Source organism: Chrysemys picta, chromosome 14 (genome assembly GCF_011386835.1).
Source record: "Chrysemys picta bellii isolate R12L10 chromosome 14, ASM1138683v2, whole genome shotgun sequence".
NCBI lineage: Eukaryota > Metazoa > Chordata > Testudines > Emydidae > Chrysemys > Chrysemys picta.
Genome location: NC_088804.1, coordinates 41,573,592 through 41,592,947, shown reverse-complemented (window position 1 = coordinate 41,592,947; position 19,356 = coordinate 41,573,592). Strand labels below are relative to the sequence as shown.

Below are 19,356 nucleotides of genomic sequence, written 5' to 3'. Positions count from 1 at the left end.
GGGAGTGGAGGGGTTTGCACCTGTCCGATAGGGTCGTTATTTTATTGATCCGTTTTAACTGTGTAATTCCCCTTTGTGCTGTTCCCTGTGCAGGGAGATGAAAACAAATCCGTCAGAGATCGTTTCAATGCTCGCCAGTTTATTTCCTGGTTACAAGATGTGGATGACAAATATGATCGAATGAAGGTGAGAGCTGCGTGACCCTGCTGTCCCTTGGGGATTCCAGTGCACTGGGTTTGCAGCATTTCCAGGAGTCCGGAGCGGATGTTGCTAATCTGTCACCTGCTTGGGATGTTTGGTTTGGCATTTGAAAGGTGAAATGGGGGTGGGGTTCCAGTCTCTCCTGTGACAGTGGCTGCTGCTCCAGTCAGTCAGTCTGCAATTCCTACAGCTGTCCCTGTGCAAAGGCCCTAAACCCTGCTCTCCTGCGTGAGTCACTGCTGCTGGGCCCCTGGGGGGTTGTGCTTTCCAGAAATCTCTGCTACGGGCAAGGAGCCCCTGGGAGACAGCGTTGTGAGCAGTTCTAAATGCCACAGCTTGCAGTACACTCGCCCATTCCCAGTGCCCTGCAGAGCGCAGTCCCTGCTGCGAGCTAGGCAAGGACAGGCAGATGGGGAAAACGAGGCAGACGGAACTGGCAGAGTTCCTGACTCCGCCCTGTGCTCCTTCCTTCAGGCTACACAGTTTCCTCTTTTCCATGCTGTTTGGTCTGCCAAGCAATAGCGAGCTGCTGCGTGCTGTCTGTCGGTCTGTCTGTCCCTTAGAGAGATTTTCTGTCTAAGATACTTCCATGGCCCCCGCACAATCTGTAATGTATTCATCCTCACAGCACGGCTTGCTGCAGAGCAATGCTATTGCCCCATTTCACAGATGGGAACTGAGGCACAGACACTTACCCTAGGTCACAGAGAGAGAGCAGGGATTTGAACCCGGGTCCCAGGCTACTGCCCTAACCAGTGAGTCACCCCTTCCTCTCTTGCTTCCTTCACCTTTCACGCGGAGGGGGAGACTGCAGGTCGCAGTGTGCAGTGCTGCACATTGCTTGGGCCTGTGTTACCATGTAAAGGTGACAGCCACTAGCCGAGCTGCAGCACTCAACCAGCACTTCACACTGGCTACCTCCAGGGCTAAAAATGGTTCTGATCTGGCCTGTTGTTCTGAGGTCTTATACCACCTCTGGAGGAGTGGGGCCCTCTCAAAATCCTGTTCGACAGACTGTTTTCCTTCCGCCAAGGACACCCAGTGTCTGCTGTGGAGTCTGTCCCTGGCTGGGAATGTCTGTCCAGCTCCATTGCCTTGCCGCCAGAGGGCAGCTGTTCAGTTCAGTCAAGTGATTGTTGTCTTGTCTCTTCTCTCCCATGAACCCCCGTCTCTGCTGGGCGTTCGGCTCTGGTGCAGACGTGCCTGCTAATGCGACAGCAGCATGAAGCCGCTGCCTTGAACGCGGTGCAGCGAATGGAGTGGCAGCTGAAGGTTCAGGAGCTGGATCCAGCGGGCCATAAATCCCTCTGCGTGAACGAGGTTCCCTCGTTCTATGTGCCGATGGTTGACGTCAACGATGACTTTGTGCTCTTGCCGGCATGACAATACAAAACCAGGAGACATTCTCCCTGAAAACTGGCAAGGGCGGGAGCCCTCCGAGGACGGATGCTCGAGCTCACGTTCATCCTTACCACTTGCTGATGAATCCCTGGTCAGAGGAGGAGGAAGCATCTATCGGCAGAAAACAAAACAGTAAGAAAAATAATTGCACTTTCTTCACGACGTCTCCCTCACTTCTGGACTGATCACAGCTACGCCAGGCAGCGGGAGTGGGGGAACGCATCTCCTTTCAAACCGGTTGCTGCAGCAGAGGGCAGCCAGCCTGCACACAGCCGTGAGCGTCTGAACGGACAAGGGGGAGAGAGACTGACGGAGGCAGGGAGGAGAAAAGGTTCCAGGACACGTGTATTGCAGAAGCTGCTGAACGGGGCCAGCACCCATGCAGTTCATGGACGTGTGAACATGGCGATTTCAAGCTCTTTGTTTTCCATTTGTCCGCAGATCTCCTCTCGGAGAAGCTGCAGAGGAGACGGTGGGTTTTTTATATTTCTCGTTCCATCCTGGTTACGGCACAAATTAAAAGCAAAACTAAAAGGAAGCATCCTGCTTTCCCAGCTGCGGTTCTGGAGGTGCAAACGGCTGCAGCTCCGGACCCCGGACGCCTTCCGAGTCGTCACAAAGTAGCTGCTCGTCACCACGCTTGGATGAGTGAGGAGGCCCCTTGGCACGTTATGCGCACGTGACTAGTACGGTGAGTGTCTACCGCGAAAAGGGTGACGGAGAGCAAGGACTTTGCCGATCATGTTTTTAATGGAGTAAAATCCATGTGGTTTATATATATTTTTTTCCTTTAATCTTGGGCATTTCGTTTCTCTTTCTGAGAACATAACTTGAAAACACTACAGAGCCAATACTCATATAAAGAAAATTGTATCCCATAAATGCTGTACAGTTTTTATATACATTAACAATGTACTTTTGCTGCCTTCTAGATAATTTATTTTGCAACACATTACTGCACAGTTGTAAATAACTTATGTACTGTAACATCACTTTCAGTTATGTGTAAAGAAATAAATAAATTAATTAAAATTATCTTTGTATGTATAGTTCACCCTAGGCAGCACTTTCCCTCTCAAGGAAAAAAATAAGGGCCAAAATGGTGTGCAGTGTTCAGTATTTCAAACCTGTCTCCTGAGATTCAGGCCTTGCAAACTCACTCAGTCTGCAATCCGTGTTGTGGAGATCTCCAAGCGTTGACCTCTTCTTTTAACACAGTCTAGTTTTTTCCTTTTCCCTCTGCCCTTTTGAGTTCAGTGGAGTATGAGACCACCTGCACAGATTCGGAAGCTGTGCGTCAGATTTAACGAGGATTACTTGGGGGGCGGGGACAGGGGAGGAAGAAGGGGGGATCCCATCCTGACACATGCTAGCTTGGGCCCTAGAGGAATTTAGAAGATGTTACTTGCATATTTGGGCTGAGAGAGAGAAAATTTACCCATTTCCTCAGCCTGAGCTGCTGTCATCTGGGGAGCCAGTGATTCAGAGCCATGTGGCCTAGGGAAGGCGAGACAGCCTGGCCGTCAGGTGGCGCTTGGAGCCATTTCTTCATTGTGACCAGCCATTCTAGTGCGCTGTTAGTATTGTGACTTCTGGATAAAGAAGCCAGTTGCTCTATAAGTCATGTATGGAAATAAACCACCACAGCTGGGAAGGTAACCGTGAGGATGAGCTGGGGCCGAAAGATGCTCTGGGGCCCCTGCAAGGCTGCAGCCATTGGGCACCCAGCACCACTTTGCTTGTGGGATCCTTTCGGCCTCGGTTTTCAGGGTGTGCTGAATACCCTGGCAGGTGTCTGAGGCATTAATACGCATGCTGGGGCCTAGCTGTGATTGAATCCAGTTCCATTGGCCCAGCGCTGCAGCAATGTCCAATCGTCCAGGGGTGCTGTGTGGATCCGGTAGCCCTTGCTCTGAGGATTCAGTTAGATGTGGTCAGCAGGGGACGTACTGTGCAGGGCGATGCACACGTCCTTCTTGAGCGTTTTCTTAGGGTGTTGGCAGGCAGGGCTTCAGGGCGCTTCTGAGAGAGACGGATTTGGCCATTTGTTACTTGGCAGTCGGAATGAGCCGCTGTTCTGGGTTAGTCAGGACTAAAGTGTGCTTGATGCAGACTAGCTGATCAGGTGGGGGGAGAGAAGGGACACACCCCTGTGTCCCACCGCCTGTCTGGTGGCCACCTTCACCACGGCCCTGGGAGCGCAGATTCCAGCCCGTCCTGTTCCTGGGGTTTGGGATGGCGCAGAAGCCAGCTGTCTGTCTCTGGTCTTCAGAGAGCAAAAGCTCTTCCTTGAGGAGCCAGAGCCTGGCAGGAGGCATTCCCAAAACCTCCTTTGGTACCACTCAGCCAGCCACAGCGAGGAGGGGTTGTCCCTGGAAAGGCTGGGGGGAGATTGCTCAGAATTAAGCCCTCTGGGGCGTGGGGGGGTCTGGTTGTGTATTTAAGGAAAGATTGTCCTCTGGCTCCAGCTCAGCTGGGGTGCGCACTGCATTGTCTGGTGTGGACAGCCCCGGTCAGTAGGGAGCCGAGTGAAATTGTAACTTCAGCTGGGATGCTGGGTTCCAGAGAGGATGGTATTTGTTGAATGTGTGGCTGTCAGTGGAGTCATAATGGAAACTGGACTTAATGCAGCTGGCGATGTTTGTACCCGAGCACAGACATACAGGACATGGCTGGAGGCAGATGCAAAGTGCCTCTTCCATGCCCTCTGGCCCTTGCTCACACCCATGGGCCAGCTCACTCCATCCTGTCTGGGCATGTCAGCCAGCCAGCCAGCCCTGCTCCCTTTGCAACTGCAACAACTGGACTCTTTCTGTCTGCAGTGTGAAAGTGACCCAGGCAGGATACTGATAAAATACACTGGCTCACACAGTCCTGCATGAAATGAACAGGAACATGGGCACTAGCACAGCGGGGGGCTGGGGTGTCAAAATACAGGTACCCTGAGTGTGCTGCACCTCGTGCCCTGATGGGGGTCCTGGACAGACACCCATGCACCTGGCGGCCTGTCACTTGGTTACTTCGAGGCAGTTTTTAAATGTTGCCAGGTGCATGTGCTAGGTAAAGTCCAATTCAGACACCATTTAAATTCCTGTTCAGCTTCCCCTCTCTCCTGGTGCCTGAGCTGCTGTGGGAGCAAGGGAGGAGCTCTGAGTAATTCAGTGTGAGGGCTGCCTCCAGTCTTGGCTTCACCTTGCCGCTCCGCTCCCCTGTCCTTTTCCCTACTGTGCACTTTGGGGTGAGCAGCCTAGATGGCAAAGCTGTGGAGTCGGAAGCCAATGCTCGCCCGGTGCGTTGGGACCTGGGCTGCTCACCCAGGTAACACAGCAGGGTAGGGCCGAGAGCAGCAGGAGGGGGAAGAGACGGGGCTGGAGCAGGGGGAAGTCCGGAGTGGAATCAGTCTCACGTTTAGCTAGTGGAGCAGCCAAAGCCGGGCTTGATCCCAGTGGAGGAGGAGCAGCAGTTCTGGCACCTAGGGAGTCAGAGAAGCTGCCAAATTGGGCATTTCCCCTTGCTCAGCGCTCTCCATTCAAATTCTCACTCTGTCACCCACTGCTTTTTAAACAGCTGCTGTTATGGAGTGACCTGATTACTTGAGCTGGGAACCACACAGCCTTGCGGCCTGCCGGATCACCGCTTTCCTCCAGGCTGCTTCAGAAAAGCCAGTTGAAGCACATTCCTGTAAGGTGATTTTCCCCACTAACTTGTTGAATTAGCACCCTCGGCCTGTTGGGGGCTGGGATTCCAAATCACATCACACGCTGGGATTGTTTTGGAGAGTTGGAAAGACTTACAGGGCCAGATTCTTGGCTGGTGTAACCGCACTGGCTTCTCTAGGCTTACCCCAGTGAGGAGTGAGGCTTATTGCATGCAAAGCTAATGAGGCGAGTGATCTATCACAGCAACTAGTTTCTTCTGACTACATTGAGTTGGTGACTTAAGAAATAAAATCCCTAGCTCCCTTCCTAAGGCTGTACGGTGACATGGGCAGGCTGCTCCCGGCCGTGTACAGCGTGGGTGCTCAGCGCCATCTCGCCCGGCTGCTGTGGTGTGTCAACGGGAGCTTTCTCTCTGCCTGTGCTGCGCACAAACCTGTCGGGGGGTATTCCCGGTGACTGGTACAATGCAGGAGGCGGCTGCTCTGTGCTGGGGAATGTATCGATGGCCTACAGAGGGTCAGGATTTGTAGCACCCCTGGATGTATTCGAACGTGTTTTTTATTTAAACATTGAGTCCTTTGTTTCCAGCGTTTGAGCCCGTCTGCTGCTTTTCTCTCCCTGTCAGGGCTAGGCTTTGCCTGATGCAGTGGCTGGTTTTCTCCACTGGTATTGCCAGCTAAATTGCAGCAGACGCTTTCCAAGCAAGTGGAGGGGAATTGCTGGCCAGACAATTCTCCTGCTCTGTGGGGAGGGTACAGGAATGTTTTTCTTTCTCTAGAACACAGGAATATGGCCACAAATAACACTTCTTTTTTTTATTAATTTCAAGCCCAGTTCTTTCTTTTGTTAAATAACCATCAGTTAATCTGTATAAGCATGGAGAGACCTTTAATCAGCAATTTAAAGCAACAATAGCAAAAGCATTGTATTATCTTTGACACCTGTGCTCCGTGGATTCAAGTCTCAACCGTGTAAATTTCCCTCCTTGTAATGCTTCTATGAGACTGTATATAAATGTAAATATCTCACAGGTCAATTCACACCCTTCTATTTGTACTAGTCCAACTTGCGTAGTATGTGGGGTAAAACAGCGGCAAGATTGCGTTGTCCGTAATGTAACAATGTAATTTTTTTTTACAATGTAGTTTGTGTACATATTGTTTGGCAGTGCTGGTGCTGCCGATGCCACCGCTCTGCCGTGACACTGCTGTCCTTTCGCTGTACAACTTCCTGCAGACAGAGACAAAGTGAATACAAATGTTATTTTCTACAGTTGCATGTACAGAGATGAGCGCCAGAGAGATGCTGTTGTCCCTCAAAAATAATGTTCGTAAATAAATTAAAAAAAAAAAAAAAAAAAAGGAAGGCTTGTTTGTGAATTTCTGCCAGTTCATCTTCCCGAGGCCGGGTTTTCTGTTACTGTTTCACACCCCTTCAGCTTCACTGTTCCAGGAGTACCCAGTGGCTTCAGCTCCTGGCAACCATTTAGTGTCTGGGGCAGGGACACCATCTGTTTGTACAGCTCCCAGCACAATAGGTCCTCTGGGTACAACTGGAATACAAACAATCATCCCTCCACAGGGAACTTGCCTGGGGGAAAGTCCAGGGCCATCACAAGAGTGTGCTGGATGACTGTACCTACAGCCTGTATCTCCTCAGATAACCCCCCAACTACAGTCTCTCTAAACACAGGGCCAAAAGCAGCCCCACTCAGTGGCGTTGCACCAGTTTAGGCCAGCGCTGAATCTGGCCCGTAGTGACGATTCTGATCAGATGTTTAAGAGGAGCTAGCTTAGTCCCTGCTGTCCTGATCAGCAGCTCTGCCTCTTCCTCCCCTGCCCAAAACAGGTTTTCAGAAGGTCTTCTATGCAGTCAACCCACTACAGGGAAAGAAACCAAGCCTGGGATTAAGACCCAGGTGGTCCCTCCTGCTGGTGCAGTGTCCTACTGGAGTTCCTTGAGCGCAGCCACCTCTTCAAGAAGCTGCAGCTGAAACAGTCGGTGATTGCTGGGGACACACAATTGAACCACACACCGAGTGTCAGTGTTGCACAGTTCCAGCTGCACCTCACTAGGCCACTAGGTGTCACCAGTGCTCCACACGAGCCCCCTGAACCTCCTGCTCTACAACACCGTACCCAGCTGGAAGCATGTTACCAGGCCACGCGTCTTGCTGGACATGGACACTATGAATTTCTAAATCTCCCCCAGTCTGTAGCTATGGATCTTGAGGGGGCGGGGAGCCAGAAACAGAAGGTTTCTTACCTTATGGGAACGGTGGTGCTTTAAAATGTTTTGTCCATGTGGATCCCACGTATGGTCTGTATGTGACTCGTACACGTCACTTATGGACCATCCACGCGGACAAAGCCTTGAAGAACTAGGTAGAGCCTTCCCAAGTGTGGATGGAGCAGCTGCAGTAAGAGACATGCCCCAGCCCACCTGGACCATAATCCCATTTCCTGCCGTTTTTTTAATGGATACAGAATGTTGAGATTTCACAACCCGGATGTCTGTGGCAAGCCTTTTGTTACCAATGCCCTTTTCTAATCCTGGCAATGCAAAGGGGAATCCTTCACCTCCCCTGCTCCTGAGACATCTCAGCGCAGGGGTTCTCAAACTGGGGGTGGGACCCCTCAGGGGGTCGCGAGCTGTCAGCCTCCACCTCAAACCCCGCTTTGCCTCCAGCATTGATAATGGTGTTAAATAAACAAGTGTTTTGAATTTATCAGGGGGGTGGCACTCAGAGGCTCGCGATGTGAAAGGGGTCACCAGGACATAGTTTGAGAATCACTGTCTTAGAGCATGAAACCCCTTGGCAATTATTAGATTCAAATGCTCCATAATGTACATTTGTGTTTTCCCCCAGCCTTCAAATGTAGCCAGGGTTACAGCTTCCCACCCCCAAGAGCTGCCTGGCTTTCCTGTTCTTGGGCCAGTCCTAACTCGGTCTAGTTAGCAGTAAAGGTTTTCATTAAAGCGCGTGCGTCCGTGAAAGGCTTTTTACTGCTCTGTGCAGGGCCGCAGCATCGTCCCAGGAGAGATGACTACGTGCCACTCTCCTGGTATTTTAGTGCCACTGCAAGAGAGGCTGGCAGGGTGCGTAATCATGACCAAGCCTTTCCCCTCTGTCATGCTCCCAGCCCCCCACCAGCTCTGGGAGAGAGAGAACCTTTCACTGAACCAAGTAGACTTGCATTGCATTGTGGGAGGACAAACAGCGTCATGGGAAGGAGCTTGGAGGAAAGGCAAACAGCAGGGAGGAGATAAGGCAGAATGGGAAAGGAAGGGCGGAGTGGATGTAAATATTAGTCCAGGTGTTCAGCAACTTAGACCCGGTGAATGGTGCCAGTCGGCATTTTTATTGCAAAGTCCCATTGGATCTATTTAAACCTCTCAGAATCAATCTACCTGTAGCACCCAATTCATTGTCCCCAGAGCCCCGCCTTAGGCTGAAGGCCTGTGTATGCTGATTGACCCAGCCTCTGCAACGTGGGGCTTGGGCACCCCACACACCCCTCAACCTGCCGAGACCCACCCACCTGTGAACAGAACGCTTCACAGGCTGTGAAAGGAGGAATTCAGCTGCCCAGCCTGCAGACTTTCACTTAGCACAGAGCTTCTCCCCGGGAGAGCAAAGGTGGGTGCCCGGCCTAGGGCTGCCCTCTGCCCAAAGGAACCGCGCACAAGGGCCCCCTGGGCTTTTCCTTCCTCATCCATGAGCGCTCACGGCCCTTCCTGGAGCGGCAAGACCTCGTCAGCAGCACTGCGCTGATCCTGGGCTCTCGGATGCACCCGCCTTAAAGCTCTTCCCTGGTGCCACATGTCCAAAGCCTGTTTGCAGCCCAGGAATTCAGGGCCACAATTGTTCTCAGAAGGTGCCCGCAGATTCGGCACATCACTGCCAGTGTGCAATGCCCAAGCTGGCCCAACCAGTCCCTTTCGGTAGGTCCTGTTCCTACCAACGTATGTTGCTGTGAAGGCAGCCCAGCTAACCAGAGTACCAAGCAAGCTCCCCGAGGAAGCCTAGTTAGATGGCCAGCTCTGTGGAGGGGGGAGTATCCATTGGGCTGTGCCTGGTACAATGGAGACCCCGTCTCAGCAGGGCTCCCTAGACATTGTCAGACACATCTCCCAGTGTTCCCAGCTGCACAGATGAGGCAGCACACGAAGGGCACCCTGGCCAGGCGTGTTAATGCTGGGCTTCATAGAGCCCAGGCCGGGGAATAAAGCAGAAAAATGCTCAGAGGGCGCTAGCCAGTCCCCTTCCAGCCATGAGGGGCACCACTGAGATTCATTAGCGGTCTCAGCCCCATGGCGCTAGGCGCTGTACAGAAAGACAGGCCTGCCCCAAGGAGTTTACAAGCTAAGTGTCAGACAACAGCTGGAGCCAGACAGATGGGGGGGGGGGGGGGCGAAGAGCACAAGGTAACTCTGAGAAGACTCTAAGCGAAATAATACAACTCACATGAATCACTAGGGGACAGATCCTCAAAGGGAGGGAGGCTGAGCTGCCGTGGAAATCGGCACCCGAATCGCGCGTGGAGCTGGGCCTGGCTGAGACTCGTCCCAGAGGCTGTCGGCAGAGGAGGCAGGAGCGCTGGGAGGGGCTGGTTCGCGTCACCTCAGTGGAGCTGCCATGGGGCATGACTGGCCTCCACGGAGCCCCGCCAGTTCTAATGTGCATGGGCCGCGGCCGGGCGGGTTGGAAGCCCGGCTCTGTATTTGCTCCCTGGGTTAATAGAGAGAGGGGCTGGGCCCCGGTGGACGGAGAGGAGAGATCTGGCCCTGGCACCCTGCTTGCCCTAGCATCCCCCTCTGCTTCTCAAGCTGTGGCCGAGGGGGGGCCTAGCCAGGGTGGGGGGTGCAGGGGAATCACACCCCCCCCTTAGGGGCACCTCCAGTTCACAAGAATTTGGTTCACTTAGAAGCCACAAGCTCCTCCTCCCGCAGGCGGGCTGGGGCTGGGCCAGGCCTGGGCCACCTCAGTCCCCTCCCCCGGGGCCTTATCAGGGTTGGTGTTTGCGGAGGGCTGGGCACAGGCGCGGCCCTTTATGCGGCTCCTTCCCTATCAGCGGATTATCAGCACCAAGCCAGGGAGTTTCCCCTTCCTCACCTGGGCTCAGCCCTGACCACACCCGCTGCCAGCCGCCCCCCCATTTCAGTGCCACCCGCAGGGCGGTCTGGGCACAGCCCTGAGCTGGGGGGGCCTTGCCCCGTTTCAGAGCAGGGGGTGGGACTAGATACCTCCCGAGGTCTCTTCCAACCCCGATCTTCTATGAGTCGCTGGGGGGCTGGGCGGCGGGGCTCGGGGAGCGCCCAGCCCCGGGGGTGGGAGTTGGGGGGCGGCCCCGCGGGAGGAGGGGGGTTAGTCCGAGTGGGGGGAGGGCAGGGGGGTTGGCTCGGCGGGGGGCGGGGACGGGGGCTGGGGCTGTCCCGCCCCGGGGCGGAGCCAGCCCCGGTGTCCCGGCGCGGCGCGGCGCTGCCCGGCCCGCCCGGCCCATGGAGTTCGACGCGCGGCTGCTGCGGCCCGCGGGCGGCTTCGGGCGCCGCGCCCGGCTCCTGGCGGCCGCCACCTGGGCCCCCAACGCGGCGCTGGCGCTGGGCTTCTTCGCGGGGCTGCTGCTGGCGGCGCCGCCCGCCCACCGCTGCCGCCCGGACCCCGCGCTGATGCCGCCCGCGCTGCGCAACCTGTCGGGCCGGGCGCTGCTCAACGCCTCGGTGCCGCGGGGCCCCGCGGGCTGGAGCCGCTGCCTCCTGTACCGGTACCTGCCCGGCGCCGCGGGGCCCAACCGCACCGGGCCCTGCACCCGCGGCTGGGACTACGAGCTGCCCGCGGCCGGGCTGCGCTCCAGCCTCGTCACCCAGGTGCGGGCCGGCTTGGGGGGCTGTCCTGGGGGGCGGTGAGCAGGGGCGGACTGTACCGGGGTAACTGGCTTTGGGGGGCTGTCCCGGGGGGTTGAGCCGGCTTTGGGGGTGAGCGGGGGGGCTGTCCTGGGGGGGATGAGTAGGGGCGGACTGTACCGGGGTAACTGGCTTTGGGGGGCTGTCCCGGGGGGTTGAGCCGGCTTTGGGGGTGAGCGGGGGGCTGTCCCGGGGAGGGGGCGAGCTCCCTGCTGCGTGGCACCCCATGTCTCTGTGCCCCTGTTGGGGTAGCACTGCCCAGGTGCCCATGTTTGGGGTGGGGACACTGAGCTGGGCTCCCTGGGCGCTGTGACCCCAGCAAGGCACCAGCCCTGGCGTGCTCTGTTGCAGACCCCCAGACGGATGCTCCTGGGCGGTAGATGCACCTGCTGCTTCCCCGAGGGTGGCTGGGAGGGGCGGGACGGGCTGCAAACGCTGTGTCACAGGCACCTGGGCACTTCCAGCCCTGCATGCTGCTTTCATCTGCCCGCCTCTTGGCAGAGCTGTGGGCCACGGACTGCTCTAGTTTCCAGTCTGCCCGGCCCGTCCTAGCCGTGCTGGCTGCAGGGCTCCTGCCTGGTGTCTGGACGAAGGCCCCGGGCTGGTGGTAATCCTAGAGTTGGCCCTGCACGCACCTTGTGTACCTGTAACAGGCGCTAGCAGGCTTGGCTTTTTCCCTAGGAGCCCTGATCAGGCATGAACCCCTGGTGCTAAATGTGGGTCTGCCTGGGGACTGGCGCTGAAGATGCCTCCAGTGATGGCCCCGCTGGCCCTGACCCCAGCAGAGTTGCCCAACTACCGTCTCCTTGTGCGTTTGCATAATCCGCAAACCTAGCTGCGGTTTTGTTGCAAAATGTTGGGTTGGGAGGACAGTTACAGGGCGGGAGAAGAGCCCTGCCTGCCTAGCCAGGCCATGGCGACATGCTCCTGGTGTCGACGTTCGAGAAAGTGCCCTGACTTGAAAAGCCCGCACCTCCCTGCCCGTGCTGTGGGAGCAGGGGCTGCGGAGTCTGAATCCCACTGCTGACACCAACTCCCTGGGGACCTTCATTAGCGCTCCCCCTGGGAGGGTGGTCCCGGCATTGGGAGGCCTGTGGGTGGGGCAGGGGGCAGATTGACCTGGATGCTGCTGCTGCCCAGGCCGGATGTGCCGTGCGGGTCCGTGCTCTCGGGAACTGTGTGCAGGGGAAGGAGATGGAGCCTTGGAGCGGGTGGATGGGCAGAGCCCTGGGTGAGAACTCCCTGCCTTCCTGTGCTCGGTGGGGGCGCTCTATCCCCCTGGCCGGGCTCTGCTTCTCCAGCAGTGCCTTGGGGACGGGGTGAGAGTCGCATGTCTTGGGCAGTTACTTCCTTTCGCTGTTTGCTGCTTCTTCTGCACTTGCTGGCAGAGACAGAGTTTTCCAGGGTGTTTCCTGCCATCCCTGGGCAGCGGGGGTAGGGGTGAGGAGATGCCAGTTGTACTGACCCCCGGGGGTGCCTGTGTTCAGGGTGCAGCTGGTTCCCTTGGTGGGTCCCTGTTTGTTAGTGATGGATTTGCATGGCGGGCGGAGTGGAGTGGAGATCACCTTCCATTCATGCCTTGTCCTGCCTCTGCTCTACCGCCTTGGGCAGAGAGCTTGGCTAGCTAATCATGGTCAGACCTGATCAATGGCTGGATGGGAAACCTCAGGGCGATGCAGGAAGTGGCTCTGGGATGCTGGAGGGGATGTACTGGGCTGTGACGTGCTGCTGGAGGGTCCTGCCCTCTGGATGGGACATAGGAAGGTCCAGGTTTGTTTTGCAGGAGTCAGGGTGTTCGCGTCAGTGGCCTGGCTGAATTCCTCATCCTGCTTCTCTAACCTCCCCCTGTGGTTTCACCTGGGCCTTCCTGCCGCAACCTCCGAGCAGTGCGCCTGCTGAACAGCTGCAGGGGTCCAGCCCAGAGGGGGCTGCATTGCAGTGGGGGATGGGATGTCCCGAGTGCCCTGGAACGATGGGACGGTACCATGTCTGCTCAGCTCACCCTTGTGTTAGGCCCCTTCAGGGCAGCATCAAGGACTTCATGGCTCACTCGTCCTTCCTCTGGCAGTGGGACCTGGTGTGCTCGGATCGCTGGAAGGTGCCACTCGAACAGACCACCTACCTGCTGGGCTGGCTCAGCGGCTGCATTGCGCTCGGCTTGGCCTGCGACAGGTAAAGCACCAGCCACAAGGGGCCCCTGATCAGACCCTCCCACCCGGCCAGGTGCAGCATTGTCCATAACCAGCCCTGCCCCTTGGGTTTGTGGCCAGCCCTGATATGTGCCCGGGGGGTGTGGGGGCTGTTCTGTGTCTCTCCCCCTGCCCAGCTCACTGCCCATTGGCTCTCACCTCTAGGTTTGGTCGGCGTGCCACGTTCATGTTCTCCCTGGTGCTGGCGGTTCCCCTGGGCATCGGTGTGGCGCTGGCGCTGAATTACATGATGCTGCTGTCGCTGCGGCTCCTCCTCGGTGCTGCGCTGGCTGGCACCTTCCTCTCCCTCTACGTCGCACGTGAGTCCGCTTGGTCCACACCGGACACGCCCCTTCCCTGCTCCAGGAGAGGGCCCCCCGCGGAGCTCCATGGCCCTGTGCATGTGGCCCCTTGCCCTGGCTTTTATAGTATCCGTTCTTTGTATTCCCGGGGCCCCAGACATGGACCGGCACCCCCTGGTGCTAGGCGCTGTACGAACACAGACCAGACCAACTGTCCCCGACCCTGAGAGCTGACAGTCTAAGTAATTACCTCTGCAGCTCCCTCTCCTCCTCCTCCTCCCCCCCACCCCCCAGGCCGGGGAGTGGAGAGCCCAGCTGGGCTCAGTTTGGGTCCGGTCTGGGAAGTGATGTCACCTGCCAATGTAACCCCAGCGCCCTCCCTCCATGTGGTGGGCATTGTCCTTCTCCAGCTGACCAGCAGCGGGGTTTCAGTGCAGGCTGGGAAATTGTCCTGCCTGGAGCCCTAGGGCAGATGGGTGATGTGTCCCTGGGCTGTATGGCCCCCTGGCTGGCTCAGTCGCTCTGGAGTGCGTGATGCCCAGCTAGGTCCCACTGAAACACCAGTGTAACTGGCCCTGGGACTCCGGCGAACGGTCTCCTGCTCGGCGGGGAGTGGCTGCCGGGGGGAGCCGGAGGCTAGGGGTGGCTGCTGCGGTCCCGGGGAGTGGGGAGAGCGCACAGTCACCTGGGGAGTCGGCCCCCCTGCGAGCTGAGCCGCACGGGGCTGTATTTGCTCCCACCTTGCCCAGGGCTGCAGTGGGGGACGGGCAGCAGCCCCAAGAGGCTCTTGCTTGTGCGTTGCTCTCAAGAGGTGACCCGGGGGCTGTGGGGGAGCCTGACTCCACAGCCCCCCTCCCAGCCGGCGCCCCTCATCAGTCAGGCCAGGCTGGGAGCAGAAGCCGGCCCCGCTGTCCCTGCCCAGCGCTCGCCTTGCGGGGTGTCAGCCTGATGCAGCGTGAATCTTACACCCCCGGTCTGGTCTGAGCAGAGCCTTTCTCTCCCCACCCCAGGGCTGGAGCTGTGCGACCCTCCCCACCGGCTGATGGTCGTCATGGTTGCGGGGTTCTTCTGGGTTGCCGGGGAGCTGCTGCTGCCGGGCTTGGCGGTGCTGTGTCGGCAGTGGCGGCTGCTGCAGGGTGCCGTGACGCTGACGCTGGCTTTGCTGGCCACCTGCTGGGGGTAAGGCCCGGCTGTGCTGTGGGGGGGGGCAGGGCTAGCCTGGCTTTGCTGGACACCTGTGGGAAGATGGCGGGGAGCTGGAGTGGCTGGGGGGAGAGCCCCACCTTGAGGCACTGGGCCCCATCGTGCCCAACCCTTCCCTGACCTATACAGCCCCCTATGCCAGAGCTGACGTGCTGGCAGGGACCCAAGCCCCCAGCTCCATGGCACGAGCGGCCCACTGGGAATACAGGCAGCGCCTCCTCCCCCCTCACACATCCCAGCGATGGTGAATCCGGCTGGCAGTGACTTTGGGACTGCGGCTGGGTCAAACGCTCCCCAGGCCCTTCAGCTCAAGTGCGGCGCCGGCTGCCTCTGAAGGGGCCCTTGAGCCCACGGGGCTGGGGGTAAATATTTGCTCCACGCAGATTAAACACAGTTAATTTATTTGCCAGGTTGGTTCTGAGCTTTGTGGCCTGATCAGAGCTGGGGCTTGCAGGGCGGGTGGGAGCCCTGGCCGGGGCTAGAATGTCACTTCCTCAAGTGGCAGCGTGGCAGGGAGCGGCTGTTGGGGGGCAGGAGCAGCGGCTGGGTCCCTGTGCTGCTGGCCCCAGGGTTGGGGGGAGGCAGGAGCCTGGTGCAGGCGCTGGGGGGCGCTGCTAGTGCGGGTTCCCCGTCCAGTCCCTGGGTTGAGTGCACACCAGACTGTGCGGAGCAGATGGCTGTGATGGGTCACAGTGAGCCTGGCCTGGCTTGGTGCCACTGTCCCTCGCCCGGGGGGCTCCCTGCAGGGCTGCCCCCGCCTGGCTGGGCGCGGAGTGTCGCGGGAGCAGGTTCCGTGCGGCCACGTGCTGAGGTTGGGCCTGTGGTGACCCTGGTGACGCTCTCCCTCCAGCTGCCCGTCGCTGTTCCCAGAGTCGCCCCGCTGGCTGCTGGCCACGCGGCAGCTGGAGAAGGGCAGGAAGGGTCTGCGGGCCCTTGCTGAGGGCAACGGCGTGAGCCTGGAGGACGAATTCTACAGCCAGGAGCACCTGTTAGCAGGTGAGAGCTGGGCCCGAGGGCCCTGGCCGCGTCCATGGGGCCCGACCTGGGGTCAAAGTCAGGCTGAGTCCTGTGCTGTTCTCACGTGGTGCACTCTCCCCCACCCCCCCAGTCTGAACCTGCTCCTCCTTCCTGTCCCCCCACCTCCTGGCCTTGGCTGAAACACTAACGCTCTCGGACCCAGCTGTTCCTAGGCTCCGTCCCTCCCTCTGGCTCTGCCCCGGACGTGCGCTGACCGTGCTGCTCTTGTGCCCCCAGAGCTGGAGTCTGACGGGGTCCCGCTGCCACGCTACCACACCCTCTGCGAGGTCTTCAGCACCCGAGTCATCTGGAAAAACAGCCTCATCCTCGGCTTCACGGCGTAAGGACCCACCACGTGCTGGGGGCCGGGAATGGCTGGACCGTGGGCCTCCCTGCTCCGCCTTGTGCCTCCTTGGCTCTCCTGGGCACTTCCCCATGTGCCACGGCAACATTGCTCCCAGCTCTTCTAGCACTGGGCTCCCCCGTACACACGGCTCTTCTGATGCCCCTCAATCCACAGCACCCCACATACTCTCCCTGCTCTCCCAGCCCGGAGCTCCCCCAGCACGGTTCTGTGCTGTGCCTCCCCCTGCTCTCCCCGTCCGGCTGCCCTGAGTCTGAGCAGAGCTCGCTGCTTGTGCAGGCTGCATGGCGGTGAGTGATGGGCACCGAGCTCGCTCGGCAGCCAGGCTGAGACCCTCCCAACTCGCCTCGCGTGCCCTAGCTAGGTCGCGGTTCGGCTGCCCTCCCCGTGAACAGCGCCCCCTGCTCTCCTGCAGGTTCATCGGCAGCGGGATCCGGCACTGCTTCACCCGCAACCTGGCTCCCTACCTCCCCCGGTTCTACTTCTCCTACTTCCTGCTGGCGGGGCTGGAAGCCGCGGCCTGCCTCTTCCTGTGCGTCACCGTCAACCGCTTCGGGCGCCGCCCCATCCTGCTGCTCTGCACCATCCTGACTGGCATCGCGTCGCTGCTGCTGCTGGCCCTGACGCAGTGTAAGGGCAGGGGGCCTGGCCTGGCCCTTTCACGCGCTGCTCAGCCCCTGCCCTGGCCCGTGGGGACTAGCAGTTCTGCCCCATTGCATGCTGGCCGCCCCTCCTCTGGCGCTGGTCCTTGGGAAAGGGGGGGCGTGAGCTCCCTGGATCTCCCGGTAACTGGGAACCAGCGAACAAGTCACAGCATTTGTGCCCAGCTGCTCACCCAAGCCCTGTACCCCAGGTAGCTGCCCTCCCCCTCCACCCCCCCAGGGCAGGGCAAGCCACCCCAGTCAGTGGGTAAGTCGTGCTGCGAGCCTGGGACTCCAAACCACCTGGCTTCCTGCTGCGGCCTTGTCCCCCCTCCATCCCCCCAGCCATGGAGTCACTCCCCCCAAGGAGGAGAGAGCCAAGGAATCTGCTGGTGGCTCTGCCCACCCCTGATACTCGAGAGGGACATTCTGAGGTGTGCTCAGCCCTCCGTCCTGCCCAGGGAGCAGCTGGCGGTGCCAGGCGTGGGCTGCTGGTGGTCTCCCTGGGCTGGCACATGGGCACATTCCCTGCCCCACTCACCAGGCAGGGCTTAAACACCCTGTGTTGTAAATCCATGGGGGAGCCGGCCCTGGAGCCCACCTGCACCCAAGGCCCCAGCTAGCCGGACTGTGGCGTGCGCTCACTCCGCTCCGTACTCTAGATCTACTGGACTGGATCATCCTGACCCTCTCTGTCCTGGGCATCGCGTACTCGCAAGCTGTCACCATGCTCAGCATCTTCTTTGCCAGCGAGGTCCTTCCCACCGTGGTCAGGTAGGAGATGGGCCTGCACTGCAGCCCCGCGTCTCCCACGGCAGCCGTGGGCTAGTGCATGCTGCAGGGCCCGGAAAGGTGGAAGGGGAGGGGGCAGCACTGGCTTCCCGGGGGGAGGCTGTAGCAGGTTCTCTGAGGGGTGGGTATTGAGCCTCAAGAATCCTAGAATATCCGGGTTGGAAGGGACCTCAGGAGATATCTAGTCCCACCCCCTGCTCAAAGCAGGACCAATCCCCCACTAAATCATCCCAGCCAGGGCTTTATCAAGCAGGGCCTTAAAAACCTCTAAGGATGGAGATTCCACCACCTCCCTAGGGAACCCATTCCAGGGGGAGCCCTTGGGAATAGAGCCAGCTTCCCCCACTCTGATCCAGTGTCCTGGCCTGGGGGCTGCCCCTGCAGCTCTCCCTGTGATGATCTGCCCCCAAGTCAACCAAGCCGCTGCCTGCATGCCAGGGCGGAGTCCTGTGGGGCATGACCCTGGTGTCCTCCTGCCCCAGCCAGCCCAGGCCCCACAGCTGGGAGGACATGGCCAGGCCTGGGGGCTGCTTCATGTGGTGCTTGGCTGCTTGCCCAGGCAGGGGCCAGGCCCGGCCCAGCTCCCAGGCTGCACCTGCTGCCTCCAAGCCGCCCAGTCAGGGCAAAGCCCCAGCGCCCCCAACCGCCAGCTTGGGGGTGTGGCACCCCCTTGCCCTGTGCTCTGGTCAGGAGGAGGCGCTGTCCCTTGGTGAGGGCCTGGTCTGTGTCCCCCCCTGCAGGGGCGCTGGGCTGGGCCTCATCATGGCTGCCAGCTTCGTGGGCAAAGCGGCCGGGCCCATCATGGACATCCAGAACAACCGGGGCTTCTTCCTGCACCACGTGGTCTTTGCCTCCTTCGCCATCCTCTCCGTGCTCAGCATCATGCTGCTGCCCGAGAGCAAGGGCAAGGGCCTGCCCGAGTCGCTGCAGGACGGGGAGAGTCAGCGCCGGCCCCCGCTCTTCCGCTCCTCCCGCCGCAGGGACCAGCTGCCTCTGCTCTCGCCCCGCAGCGCCGGCCACGCCCCCGAGGCCCAGGACTACGCCCGCCTCGTCACTGCCACCAAGAAGATGCTGAGCTCCCACCGGCGTGCCCCCCTGCGGGACAGGCAGCTGCTGCTGGAGCCCGCCCCGGGTGGTGACCCCCAGCAGGAGACGTAGCTGGGCAGGGCTGTCTGTGGGGACTGTGCCCTGCGGGTGGGGGGACAGCACCCAGTGTTAACTGCCCTGGGGCCACAGGCGTCTCCTGCGCCCAGTGGGCTGCTGTGTTTGTGGGCGGTACCTCCTGGTGCCCATCGCACGACCGTCTCCAGGGAGCAGCTTCCTTCTGTTAGGTGCCATGCGCAGCCTCCTACCTGCTGGGCTGCTGCCTCTGCCTTGCCTGGGCCTGCCTCCCTGGGGTGCTTGGGGGCTCCCACACCCCCTGCTGCGTACCAGCCCTGCAGGGAGCGGGGCCTGGAAGAGAGTGCCCCCCACCCCCCCTGAGGAGCCCGGCTGGGAATGGGGGGCTCCTGGCTCAGGGAACGCCAGTCCCTGTGCCTCCTGGCCAGGTGAGCAGCTCACCAATAAAATGTGCCTTATTTCTAGCCTGGGCCTGGTTCTGCTTTCTCTCTGGGGGTCTGGGGGGAGGAGGCTGGGCTGGGGGGCCCCAGCCTAGCACTGGGCAGCCCCCTTAACCCGGGCCCA

At 59.4% G+C, this 19,356-nt stretch overlaps 2 protein-coding genes and 1 long non-coding RNA gene across 15 annotated transcripts in view; 2 read left to right on the top strand and 1 right to left on the bottom strand.

The window, feature by feature from the left end:
- Positions 1 to 2,634, top strand: part of ANKRD11 (ankyrin repeat domain containing 11) — a 211,996-nt gene extending 209,362 nt beyond the window's left edge. For 11 of the 12 annotated variants that reach the window (XR_010592680.1, XR_010592678.1, XR_010592679.1 and 8 more), the window contains 2 exons: positions 94 to 186; positions 1,399 to 2,634. Coding sequence is in view for 8 of the 12 variants with exons in the window: in XM_065567655.1 (XP_065423727.1) it covers positions 94 to 186; positions 1,399 to 1,584 (279 nt within the window). In the remaining 4 variants the exon portion in view is untranslated. Of the gene's footprint in view, positions 1 to 93 lie in introns of all 12 variants that reach the window. The other variant, XM_065567657.1, reaches the window with a different exon arrangement.
- A 3,460-nt stretch (positions 2,635 to 6,094) lies between these two features.
- Positions 6,095 to 10,607, bottom strand: LOC135975687 (uncharacterized). The gene is made up of 2 exons (XR_010592683.1): positions 9,730 to 10,607; positions 6,095 to 6,491 (listed from the first exon to the last, which is right to left on the bottom strand). It is a non-coding gene; the product is annotated as an uncharacterized LOC135975687 (long non-coding RNA).
- Positions 10,608 to 10,707: 100 nt separating this feature from the next.
- Positions 10,708 to 19,256, top strand: SLC22A31 (solute carrier family 22 member 31). Of its 2 annotated transcripts, XM_042852333.2 has the most exons (9): positions 10,708 to 11,129; positions 13,234 to 13,337; positions 13,520 to 13,674; positions 14,667 to 14,835; positions 15,710 to 15,855; positions 16,114 to 16,216; positions 16,656 to 16,870; positions 17,544 to 17,655; positions 18,414 to 19,256. In XM_042852333.2, the coding sequence occupies exons 1-9, from the start codon at positions 10,764 to 10,766 to the stop codon at positions 18,829 to 18,831; spliced, it is 1,788 nt and encodes a 595-aa protein (XP_042708267.2). In that variant the 5' UTR covers positions 10,708 to 10,763; the 3' UTR covers positions 18,832 to 19,256. The 2 variants fall into 2 exon arrangements, with proteins under 2 accessions (XP_042708267.2, XP_065423734.1); XM_065567662.1 differs by lacking the exon at positions 16,656 to 16,870 and having other exon boundaries at positions 10,709 to 11,129.
- The last annotated feature ends 100 nt before the right edge of the window (positions 19,257 to 19,356 follow it).